Here is a 13826-nt window from a genome sequence, read left to right on the forward strand (position 1 = left end):
TCGAGAGAGGGTAGCGGTGGAGAAACGAGTGGTTTATTGCATGTTCTTGCTAGTTGAATTCTTATATTATGCGGTGGGCATCGGGTTGACTAATGATGCCTACCAGTAAGTGTTGTTTTGTACAAATACTACTCTTGTTATGCCTTTTTGGCATAGTCTGGATGCAGGGTCAGTGCTGTTTCATTAGGTTAAGACGAGGAAATTCTCCAGCAACTTCTATTTTCCTTTCACATGGTGGGAGCTGTGTCTTTTCATTAATATATCATGTTTGTACTCTTAGTAGCTCTTGTACCTATTTAGACTAGATCCTTAGGGGTGTTAATTACTTTACAAGTCTTAACCTGAAATTGTTTAAAACGTTATTATTTATAAAATCTTGTTATTGCATTTATCTTCGTTTTCTTTAATTTTTCGCATGTTAGACTAATTGAATATGAGGGTTTTCCTACTTAGGTGGTAGTATGTAGGTGCCCGCACGGCCCGGTGGGTTGGGTCGTGACAGACGTGGGGACGAGTTCATAACAACTCAATATCTCCATAAACCATGTAGCCATCGTGGCTAGAAAGGGTCATACATTTTAAATGATTTTTTAGTGCTTTTTAGCATAAACTAGTGGATCCACTTAGTTGAGGCGTTTTATATCCCGGAAAGTTATAAGACAATTCTGGCACTGTGGGCGAGAGTTGTATCATCACTTTAGCTCATAGTCATGTTTGTCGGTTAGAGAAACTCCTACATAATTATATTTCTTTACTATATGTGTATATTGAGTTGTTACTTACTGTTTTAAATTATTTATATAAACTGCATCTTTACTGTTGTTTATTTATGCATTGAGTTAAGTATCTAGGAGTTGAGTAGAGTAGAGGTAAATGTTTATGCTATGGGTTATGTGTTTTTACTTACTGTTCACTTCTTATTGATTTAAGTATCTAGGAACGTCTAACTTCGAATTCAAGCATGAGCTATTCTTTCATTATCCCCACTTAGGAACATTCGTCCTCGAATGACACTTAAAACACATTAAGGGGTAACGACTCAAGACTAGCAGCCCACAAGACATGTGCAAACTAGGAGGGAAACATCAACTCCACATCAATAAGCTCAAAGCACAACAAGAAGGTAGGAACTACATCTAAATACTCATTATGCATCAAAACATCACATTCTTCATTTCATTGGAGGAACTTCCTTCTCTAAATCACATCATGCTCACCACAACATCGTTAAGCACATTTAAGCAATTTTCTCATGAAAGCACATTATGCAACTTTTTCATAAAAACACATTTAGACATGTTCAACATTTAACCTCATTAAGCATGTAAGTAACTCACACTAAATGCACATTAACATGAGGAACATAATTCATGGAAACTCATTTTCTCATTCAAACAAAAATTCATCAAGAATGCATAATATAAGGAGAACATGGAAACACAATTTCACACATGACTCCAAAAACATGAAACAAGCCAAAAAAAGAACTCTTTGTCTTAGGCTTAAATAGGCATATAAAGGAAGAGGTAAGGATATCAGAACTCTCAACAACCTTACTACTCAACATACTATCCCCCACTTAGGAGTAAACATATACCAACTCTTCTAAGCTTCACTTCTTTCAATTCTAAGGTCGAAGAAAAACCTCACTAAACCTTCATACTCCTCACACCTAGGCATTCCTAAAACACCACACTTTATCAACTCTTTCAACATACCTCAAAACTCAGCATGACTAAGTCAGATTCTACCAACAACACACATAACCATAAAGCAACCCATTCACACTAAAGTCAACACCACAATATATCATCTCAATCTATCAAGTCACATAGCCATAGTTGGCATTACAACCAACCTTTTCTCTCCCTCAACCCAAGTAACATAAACCTTTCAAGGGTCATACTCTAAAGACCATCACATAATGAATAAGGGAAAAACATTATAGAGTTAAACTCTATGGCACAACTTGAAGAATGAATGAGTGAAACTTTCTTAACACCTAGTAGCCTCATATTCATAATGTGGCGCGCTTCACATTATGAACAAGACTCTACTAGATGTGGTTTGAGACATCCTAAGACCATTCCAAAATCTTGTGCTCTGATACCATGTTTGTCATGACCCGAGAGCACTCCCTAGTCGTAACACGGCGTACTCAACCCCGAAGGGGTCTAATACAAGCCTTATAGCATTCTTGAACATAAGAACATAGGAAAATATAGAAGAATTGAAAACTTTCTTTACAATCGAAAACATATTTCATAAAAGCAAGCGGAAGACTTTCTAGACTTTATATACTATGTCTCAAACCATCTAATACTTTGAATACAACATTGGGACTTAGCCCATACAAAAGCTTTATCATAACTAAAAGACATAAAAAGAACATAATGGGTCTTGTCCTAGAAAACTATGAGGACTAAGTCTTCATCTTCAAGCACCTTAGAAACCTATCCTTCAAGCATAGAACACCAATATCTCCAAACCCTACACTTTGGTAAAAATGGAGAAGAATGGGGTTAGCACAAAAACTACTAAGTATGGAAGCCATGCAAAAAACATGCTTAAAATGGACATTTATTTGAGAATCATGCTTGTATGCCATTTTGGTAAAACTTCATGGACATTGATAAAAGAGGCATAATATAAGTCACAATCAACATGCAAGTCATATTTTCACATTAGAACATAATCCACATATGAACCTTTACCTTCACCTTAAGCCTTCACCTCAAGTAACTCTCAAGCTATACCTTGTACAATGTATGGGTAGCGTCCCATACCACCACCCACACTAAGGCACCACCTTAAGGTCACCAAAAGTGAATTACCATTCATCATTTCCACCTTTACACAATAAAGCATATAAGAGACATAAACAATACATGAGTCACACCATCACATTAAGACCAACATCTAAGACAACTCTAAGTCATACTTGTGCAATGTGCAAGTAGCATCCCATACTACTACTCACACTAAGTACTCCTTTGAAGTCACCATAAACAAGGCAAATCCACATTCAATAACCTATGACAAGTAAGTAACTCATAATACAATCCAAATATAGCATGCATCTTTACATTTAAGGATATAATAGCCAACATTACTCAATAACATCATTTAGAGAACTTTCATTCGTTAGACATTAGATACACATTCTTCTTTACTTCTTCCTAGGAGGACATTCAAACAGTAATCATTAAGACTTAGAGAACTCACTATGACCCTCTCAAAGCCTACTCGTGCAATGCATGGATGACATCCCATACTACCACCCACACTTTGTAGAAACTCTCAAGAAACCATAATGCACATCTCACATGATGGGAATAAGCGTTTAACCAACATAGGTCATAAGAGCTAGATCATGGAATCCGATGTACTATCCCACATCGTAAGGGTTGGTCTACTTGCCTAAGGTAAACCGGTAACATTAGCTCGGATGGAATCCGCTAGCTAATATCCTATGTGGGCACATAGTTATGGATAGGAAGATGTTCACTGGAACCCTAGCCTAACGTTAAGAGAATTTCCATCTTACCATATCCTCTCGGTGCTTAGCCTACATTCTCATAGAGTATTTCAATCACATTACAATATTGTACTTGAGAGGGCCACCAACATTAGGCCTACCGACCCAAAGTACAATACACAAGAAAGGGCCACCACCATTAGGTCTACCGGTTCAAGGTACATTAAGGATAACTCATTGACTTTCCATGAAGGGCCACCAATATTAGGTCTACCGATACAAGGTTTATCATTTCACACTTGAAAGGGCCACCAACATTAGGTCTACCGCTTTAAGGTTTAACATCACATTAGTTCCTAGACTCCTTATGAAAGGCTACCAACACTAGGTCTACAAATCCAAGGTTTAGCCTAGAATACTTCATCATTCATTCATTCATTTATGAAAGGCTACCAACATTAAGTCTACCAATTCAAGATATTAAGACATTTAGTCAAGATACATTCATTATACAAAAGGAGGATACCTAAGACTACCAACTCAAGACACTTCATTCAAGGTCACTTTCATCAATACAAGAAAATGATGTCTTAGCCTACAAATTCAAGAGATCACATTCAACAAAGCTTTCATTTATCAAGAAGAGGGCACCTAAGTCTACCAAGTCAAGATACAACATTACACTATAGAAACCCTTCACATTCCATCATCAACATTCATGAGTGTTTAGTGAGAATATACTATCAACAGCAACACAATTACCTTTTATACAAGATCATCATTCTATCATTGAAATCACATTCACATATACAATATCATGATAATACTTCAACTCCTCAAACTCTTCCTTCAATGTCATAATCACAACATACAAAGTAGTTAAACAACTCCACCTTTCAAGTGGATCAACATCTCTAATACAATTCTACTACAACAAGTAATTAAGTCAAACTTTCCCTTTCAAGGCTATGATCACAAATCCTCAATTCACCAACAATTCACCTTAATTAAGCACAAATGATGATACAATTCAATAATCTAAATCAATTTAGGCATAATCCATCAACATTCATTCATTAACATCAAACCCACTTCATGAGGTAAAATTTAAGAATTGAGAGAAATCATGGGTTCATAGAGTATTTTAATGTTAAATCACCAATTAAACATCAATATAATCATAATTTATCATTTGAAAACGTTTGATGGAAGAACCCATGAGATTGAGTAAAATCTAGGATTTTTCATGGACTTGAAAACTTCGAAATCACTTTGGATTTGGCTCCTTGAATGAAAAGTTAGACAAGGATCAAGACCACTATACCTTGCTATTGATTCCCCACAAAAATTGAAGAAGAAACACCTTGAAATCCCCAACCCTAGCTTGAACTTGACCTTGATCTCTCATGGAGTTTCTAGAGAGAACTTTTTGGGAGGGAAGGGTTTTGATTTGGAAGACTTGAAATAATAAGGTCTAATAATGTTTTAATACTCTTAAAATATCTTAAATTATTTAAAATAACCGTCCCCCAACCAAACAAGACTTAACATGAATTTACCAAATGACCCTTGCCCAAGCCGTGTCCAAACTAGATTGCATAAGTGAGGACCACAGACCCAATCCACGGATAGTAGATGGGTCCACAGACCATCTTGGATGTCCTTGGTTCATGGTTGGGGCTTGGTCTTCAAGGCTTCTGCAAGGTTCGACCTACGAAGGCCATCCACGAGCCGTGCATGGACCTACGGGGCGTGAACCCCATCCGTAGGTCACCACATTTTGGTGACTCCTTTGGTTTCAAGGGGTCTTGGGGGGTTAGGCTTAGGGTCCTCCTCAAGGACCCCTAGGGTGGTCCATGGGGAGTCGTACCTTGACATTTGACCCCTAAACCCCTCAACCAAGGCTCGGGACAACATCAAACATCATCAAACCTCACACCAAACTCAAACGCACACACGTTAGGCTCTAGTTTCACTAGTTCATTTTTAGGGATGTTACATTATAATATAGCCACAAAAAAATAGTTTTGAATTTTTCTCTTTACACTAAGGAATGAAAGAAAAAAATAAAATAAAAATAAGAAACTCAAATAATTATAATAAAATAAGTCAAAAAATAATTTAGGAATGAAAAAGATTAAAATATACCTTGAACTTTGCTAGAAGAATCATATATACCCCTAAATAATTTTTAAGAAAATTAAATGTCAAAAATATAAATTTAAAACTAATTTTTTCATTTCCATTAAATGAAGGGTATATGTGAGCTCATTTTATAATGGTAGGGGTATATGTGAGCCGTATATATAACGGTAAGGGTATATATGAGCCATTTTCATAACGAGAGGCATATCAGCACCAAATGGCAAAGTTGAGGGGGTATATCAGACCCTTTTCCCTATTATATATTTTTAAAAACTTTGGTTCCTTCTTTTTTGTGCACAATATAATTAAATGAAATATTAGACAAGTGCTGGCACACTATGCCCTCCTATGTGAATTTTGTTAACAACATCATTTCCTAGCACAATTTTGTTGCAATTGTCTGAATATAAAATCTGTAAACACAACATCTTTTTACAATTCACACCTCCTCATAATTTCAGGTGGCTAGGCTGCACTCTATTATATATATACTCGTATAACAAGTCGAAATAAGCAAGAGCCAGTATAGGCAATCATATGAAATTCAACATACATTTTTATGCATAATTATTTAACATTAATTATGGGTCTCGAATCTAAGATACTACTAACAAACTTAATTGACCAGGTCATACTTTGAATCAGTCTTCAATATTTCCAACAAATTACATAATTTATCTAAAAGTAATTCGATCTGATTGATTCAGAATACAAAAAAAGACATGAATTCAATGTATCGTATACCTTTTGTATCATGAACGAAGAACCAATTGACTTTTTTTAATTACACTCATCAATATCATGAAGCCAGAAAGAATTGTGTTGTTGATACAGAGGAAGTCATATTTGGTATGTAACACTAATGAGATATTATTTCGTAATTTAGGGGATTATTTACCATCTTTCCAATCGAAATTGCTACTCGTTTTAACCAAAAAAATAATTGAATCCCGAAGTGTATAAATTGATAAAAGCATGTGAAATGTACAAATCAGAATATCTACGTCAACTAAAACTATAACTACAACGCGTAACTAGGCAAATTTTAGCTATATAGCCAAGATGAAGTAGATATTTGATATTTTATAGTCGCTAAAACTTGGGAATCCATAGATCACCTTACGTTCATAATATTAATTATCTCTCAATCAAAGTCACACTCATTTCTACACGCACATGTATTTTTCTATTTCAAGATTTTTATTTTATTTTTGGGAATGCAAATACTATTATTATTATTACTACTACACAAATGTTATATTGTTGATACAAATGTTACCCGTTTGACTAGAATAGTACATATACTATCGGAGGAACTTACTTATTTGATAGTAATTAGTACATTGTCCTCCTAATGTTGGTTTTAAACTAAACAAGAATTGCTCTTCTACATGTAATTCTGGTAAAATTGGCGTAGCAAGAGAAATAATAGATAAATATTGAAACAAGCTTGCACAATTCTTACTGCATGAAGAACATATCAATAATCAGAACATCGACATATATAGGGACAAATTAAAATGGAACTATATGTATACAATTTTGTTCAACTGAATAATCCATTTAATGAACTGTGTATTCTATATATTGTTGAACAAATGAATGCTGCAACCAATCATCAAGAATATCAACAGGAATGTCTTCAAATTTCTATACATATCTTCATGAAATTCATCATTTCTAATATCATCACTCCGCTGGCCTTGTTGTACTTCCAACATTGTCCCTCTTTTCTCCATTGTAGTAGGTGTTATCATGATTAGGTTCAAGCAACATAGGATCAATAATACCCGCGACATCTCCATCTTGTGCTTCCATAACAATGATACAACATAACTCTGAAATGTATGTAAAAATACAAATAATTGTGTATATAAGAATACAATAACTTCTGTGGGAGTTTCTCTAACCGATAACCATCACTTAAGAGCTATAATAACGATACAACACTTACCTCACGCTGCCAAGGACCATCCTATACCTTGCCATCAGCATAGGACCTGAACTACTAAGTGGATCCACTAGTCTATTGTGAAAAGGGTTCATCTAAAAAGTATGACCCTTTTCTACCCATGGTGGCTACATAGTTTTATGGAGACATGAGTTATCTAAACTCATACTCGCCCCCAATTCAGTGCTCAATACTACTCCCAAAATATACTAGCTCTTATGTTTCTAAAACAACTTCTTCTCTGATTTGAGATAATTACTCAAACTTAGCTTAAAAGCTTTCTTGGAATCGATGTTCCCTTTTCTTGCTCAAAACTCTTTTGGAAATCTCAGTTTTCTCTCATCTTAAATGTGAAAACATTTACTCTTGGGAATACTTAGTTCCCATATATCATTTTAAAGAAAATGAACTTTACTCTTACTCTTACTCTTTCTCAACTTCAAAGCTTAAGTCTTAAAACAAAGTTTAAACATTTGTAAAAGACTTCTAAAAATATGGTTCATGCCGATTTATGGATGTGAATGACTCAATGCAAGGTTTTCAATAACCATAGATAGAACTCAATGCTTGGAACTCAAGAACTTCAACAATACTACTCACTTCAAGAATGCTCAACTCAGAGGGTTCATGCGGAATTTATGAGCATGAACTACTCAACTCAAGGACTCGAAGATACTCCTCGTTTCAAGACTGCTCAACTTATAGGGTTCATGCGGAATTATGGACATGAATAACCCAACTCAAGGACTTCATGGTAGCATGTAATAGTCCCATGATTAGGAATGTAATCTCAAATGGGTTAGAAACTCAATACTTAAGACTTAGGACATGGGGACATTACTCCTCTCATAGATACTCAACTTATGGAGTTCATGCGAAATTTATGGGTATGAACAACTTGACTTGTAGGTCTACATAACATTATGGAACTAATGATACAAATCTTCTTATTCTCATACTTACTTTCTCAAAATTTAGTTCAAATCACTAGTTGATCTCAAAGGGTTCACAATTGAACTCGAAGGCTTTCTTGAACTCTACTCTTAACACTCTCTTGAATATGAATTATGAATTCAAGAGTTATGGTTCATGCTATGAAAGATCTCATGATGACAAAGTAGACTCATGAATACATTTGTCTCACTCTCATGCTCACTTACTCGAATCTTGAAACAGGTTACTAGAAGTTGTAGAAGACTTTCTTAGAATGTTTAAAAAAATTCTCAAAACTTAACTCTTAGCTCTACCTTGAATTTGAATTATGAATTCAAGGTTATGATCATGTTAAGAATGATTTCTAGGTGTTTAGAAGTAGCTTAGAGTAGTTAGAATCGAAAAGGAGTGAAGGTGCACTTTAAACGAACTCAAACGGGGGAACCGACAACAAATTGGAGGGGGCAGGTGACCCTGGCGCGGGGCGCCAACCCCTAAACTTCAGAGGAGGGTTTGGGGCGCTCTGGCTGGCACATCGCGCCAGTCCCCAACCCAGAAAACTCGACGAAATTCTTTGCTCGTTTTCTCACCCTAATTCGCCTAGAATCGAACGGTTTCTTCCCCAATCACTTAGAATCAATTACTCAACATAAGTACACTCTAATATATGCAATACAACCCTTAAAACACTCACTTTGATCTCAAGAAATCATCTAAAACCCAACACAACAAGATTTAGAATGAACTTCAAGAACACCTATCAAGAACTCAAATCTTTCAACTTCAAGAATGAAATTTGCGCTGAAAATAACATGTTTGGCATGTGGGTGAACAAACCCAACACTATGGAAGCTTACATACCTCTTAGGGATTAGACCCATGGCGACAATCCGCAACAACTCTCAAGAATTTCGACGAACGCTTCGATCTTTTCTCTTTTCTCCTTTTCTCTTCTTGAACTCTCAACTAAAACACTAGGCGTAAACTAGGATTATAAAACTGAACCTAATAGGATTATACCCTTAAAACCTTACTAAAAATGAATTAAATCTGATTTGGTAAGGAAAAGACCAAAATACCCCTCACTAATTTCGGCTAACTTTCCTTAACTAGACAGCCTAACTTCAAAAGGTCATATCTCACTCGTCCGAACTCGAAACTGAGGAAACTCAATGGTGTTGGAAAGATAACTCAAAGTTCTTTCCTACGGTATCTGGTAGAACACCTAACTCATCCTAAACTAGGATTTATGGTCATTTGAAGTCGACCCAAATCTCATACTTAAGCATAACTTGCAAAATTTCAGATTTTGTTATTTCCAATTTAGTTCTTTTTCGAACTCAAGGTGCTACATCTAGTGAACTTAAAACTTAAGAAATTTTAAATTCCTCGGTAAAATCTAACTCACTACGATGACCGATTCGAGTCTTAGTTCAAAAAAATTTCTGGGGTGTTACAGTTGTCGTATAGAACACCTTAACTAAGTGGATCCACTAGTTTATGCTAAAATCGCACTTAAGGATTCATCTAAAAAGTATGATCCTTTTTACTACCCATGATGACTACATAGTTAATGGAGACGAAATCGCATCCCCATATCGATGCTCAATACTACTCCCAAAATATACTTAGCTCATATGTTTTAAAAACAAACTTCTTTCTATGGTTTGAGATAATTAATCAAAACTTAGCTTAAAAACTCTTTTGGAATCGATGTTCCCTTTCTTGCTCAAATGCGAAAATATTTATAAACTCTTTGGAAATACATAGTTCCCATATACTTCTTTGAAGAAATGACTTCAATCTTTACTCTTTACTCAACTTGAACTTTAAGTTTTAAAACAAAGTTACAATGTTTGTGAAAGACTTTTGAAAATTTTATAAACTTCTCTTGACTTGCTTCTTGACTTCTTGACTTGACTCTTAACTTCTTTAGCTTGACTCTTAACTTCTTTAGCTTGACTCTTAACTTTCCTTGAATTGAATTATGGATTCAAGGTTCATGATCTCATGTTTATGGATGATTTCATGATGTTTAGAAGTACCTTAGAGTGTTGGAATCAACTAGAAAACATAGGTACATTGCTAAGGAACTAGTATGAAAAGATGGGGAAGAAATGGGAAGAACTGGCGTCCTTGACGCTCTGAGAGGCGCAGGGTGCCAGAGGGCAAAGATCAGAGACTGCCCTGGGACGTGCTGGCTGGCGTGGCGCCCCAAAGGGAAAAACTTCAGAGGCCCTTTTGGGGTGCGCTGGCTGGCGCAACGCCCCACCCTTTTTCCCAGGTGTTTGACGACTTTTCTTCTCCGTTTTTCATCTCTAAACCCTCTAAACTTCATTGGTTTTTCCCCCTAAACACTTAGAATCACTTATACCCTCAATATATGATAGATTCAACCCGAAATTACACCCGGAAACATGAATCAAATCTCAAGAAACTTCAATAACACAATCCACAAGAATTCAAACGAATTTCATCAAGAACTCAAAGGATTTACTTTCAAATCAAACATATTTCGCTGAATTGAATAATGATTGGTGCGTCGGTGAACTAACCCAATGCTATGTGATCTCACATACCTTGTAGGATTGAATCCTTGGCAAAAACCACAACCAAACTCGAACGTTCTTGACGATTCTTGATTTCTCTTCTCCTTTCTCCTTTTTTCTATTTTCTCCAAGCCCTAGCGTGAACTTCAACTTTTCTAAACTGACTAAAATCTGACTTTACCCCAATTAAACTACTAAAAACGAATTAAAACAATTGGGTAAGGAAAAGACTAAAATACCCTTCCAAAATCCGGATTAGATTTTCCTTATTCGAACAACCCAACTTCCAAAGGGCATATCTTACTCATACGAACTCGGAATCGTGCAAACTCGGTGGCGTTGGAAATATTATTCCAAGATATTTCCTACGAAACCTGGAAACACACCTAAATCATCCTGAGCTAAAAATTATGGTCGTTTGAAGTTGACCAAAAACCAAACTTAGTATAACTTGACAAACTTTCCAGATTTTTATTCTTTCCAAAAATGACTATTTCCAATTCTTAACTTCTTCCTAGTTATTTCCAATTGCGAGATGTTACATTGATCTCCATATATATCCACAAACTGGATAGGACATTGTTGATTCAATGATAATTCGCCTTTGAAAAACCTCTTAAGATAGTTGATTAGCTCATTATCAGTAGATGAAAATGTATTCCCATTTGCTTCGACATTGATTCTAATTAATTACTTAATTTTATACGACTATTTCAGAAGTACAATTACTTAATTTACATTATAAAAATATAGTTTAAAATGTACATTACAACATTAATTTAGCTTATTAATTTAGCTTACATACACTTTTTGAAGAACCCTTTCTCTTATTTAACTTGATTTAACAAACTTGAAATTCTTCGTCCATCAAATTGGCTTGAAACATTAACCGTTACCTTGCTTTCTTCATGACTTTATTTTGACGTTGTATAATATATACTAATGGATGGAATTAATTATTACAATGATTATACTAATGGATAGACATCGAATAAACAAGTCATCATTTGTGATGAGAATAAAGTTGTTAAATCACTTGTTCCAATTTAATTATAAACGGAAAAGGGTTAAAAATATCTATGTTTGAATTGATTGAAAAGATTTAAATATATCATGCATTCACCTATTGGGCTATAGGAAAATATTAACAACCTTGTTGCTCAATATTTGTAATCACAATTTCTTTTGAGACACAACTAATATCAGTTTTATGAATTCCTACTATATATCCATTCTCTAAGAGTAAAGGTTCTCTTCCAACACAGAAATAACAACATTCAAATAAATCTCCAGATCGATCAAAGTAATATATTACTTCTTTAATGGAGCTAGGATTAAACTAAAAAAGAGACAGCATAGACATACGAAGATCATAAATATATACATGAAAACAGGTTAGCAAAATTCTTGAAATATTAATAATCAGAACATCGACATTTATGTATATATGGGAAAAATTGAACTATATATATACAATTTCTTTTCAAACTAATGAATGTTGCAACCAATCATCAGGAATATCAACAAGGATGTCCTCCAATGTTGTATACATATCTTCCTCACTTCTAATAATATCATCAACTATGTGGCCTTCTTGTACTTCCAACGTTGTCCCTCTCTTCTCCATTGTACTACTGTTTTGAACATCATATTCGGAAGTTGTAGCCTCACAAACTCTAACTTGATCTTCCGTTGTGGAGTAGTCGTTATTATCATTAGGTTCAAGCAGCAACATAGGATCAATAACCCCCGCAACATCTCCATCTTCTGCATCCATAACATGATCCACATTCTTCTCTTTATCCATCGATAGCTTCTTCTTGATTCGACACACTACAAAATCTTCTTTAACAATATGATTGTTTTCCTTAAAGAAACTATCCGCAACACGATATTCTATCATCAACCAAGTTTTATTTTGGCCACACTCACTTGTTTCAAACTTGAAATTTCTCTTAAACCCTACCACAGGACCCATACGATTTCTCCTTATAAGATCTTCTCCGGTTTGCCCTTTCCACGTCCCTTTAGCACAAGTTCGACAAAACCTTTTATCTTTAATCTTCCGCTTCTTCAAAGGAGTAATAAAGTAACGAAACTTCTCTTCACAATTAGCTCCAAATATCTCCCATGGTGGTTGATCTCCATATATATCCGCAAACTGGATAGGACATTGTTGATTCAATGATAATTCGCCTTTGAAAAACCTCTTAAGATAGTTGATTAGCTCCGTATCAGTAGGATGAAAACGTATTCCCATTTGCTTTGACATTGATTCTTGATCCAGAATTAACCTAGCTACACTAATTATGTGAATTATGATGTCTAAACAAAGATAGTTATCTATTTATACACATCTTATTACCCTAATGGAAAAAACTCAAATTACTTAACAAACTCAAGTTACTTTATTTCCTAAATTACTACTATAACCGTAATTGAACTAACTAAAGTTACTTAATTACTACTTTTCAAGTTACTTTATTTCCTTATTTTCAAACGCAAGTGGTTACGAAAATTTCCTAAAGTGAAAGTTTAGGTTTCTTTTGGGGGTTTTTCTGGTAGAACAACCGACAAATCCATTCAAGTCTTTTAAAGACACGTGGGAATTTGACCTTTTTTCTATTTATTTTTTTTAAATATCGTGTTTTATTTTTTATTATTTTCACATTAAAAATGCAGGCAACATGTCTTTATTATAGTAGTTGATTGTGAGTAAAAGAAGAAATTTATTATTTTACAAAATTAAAATAAAATTAATATTAATTGT

General features: G+C 34.8%; 1 protein-coding gene across 1 annotated transcript; it reads right to left on the reverse strand.

Annotated features, from left to right (window-relative positions):
• Nucleotides 1-12539: 12539 nt before the first annotated feature.
• On the reverse strand, nucleotides 12540-13328 carry LOC125830060 (NAC domain containing protein 52-like). The gene has a single exon (XM_049509282.1). The coding sequence runs from the start codon at nucleotides 13326-13328 to the stop codon at nucleotides 12540-12542; it is 789 nt and encodes a 262-aa protein (XP_049365239.1).
• Nucleotides 13329-13826: the final 498 nt, after the last annotated feature.

This window comes from Solanum verrucosum, unplaced genomic scaffold, assembly GCF_900185275.1.
Source record: "Solanum verrucosum unplaced genomic scaffold, falcon-dt-bn FXZP01000151.1, whole genome shotgun sequence".
In the NCBI taxonomy this organism is placed as follows: domain Eukaryota; kingdom Viridiplantae; phylum Streptophyta; class Magnoliopsida; order Solanales; family Solanaceae; genus Solanum; species Solanum verrucosum.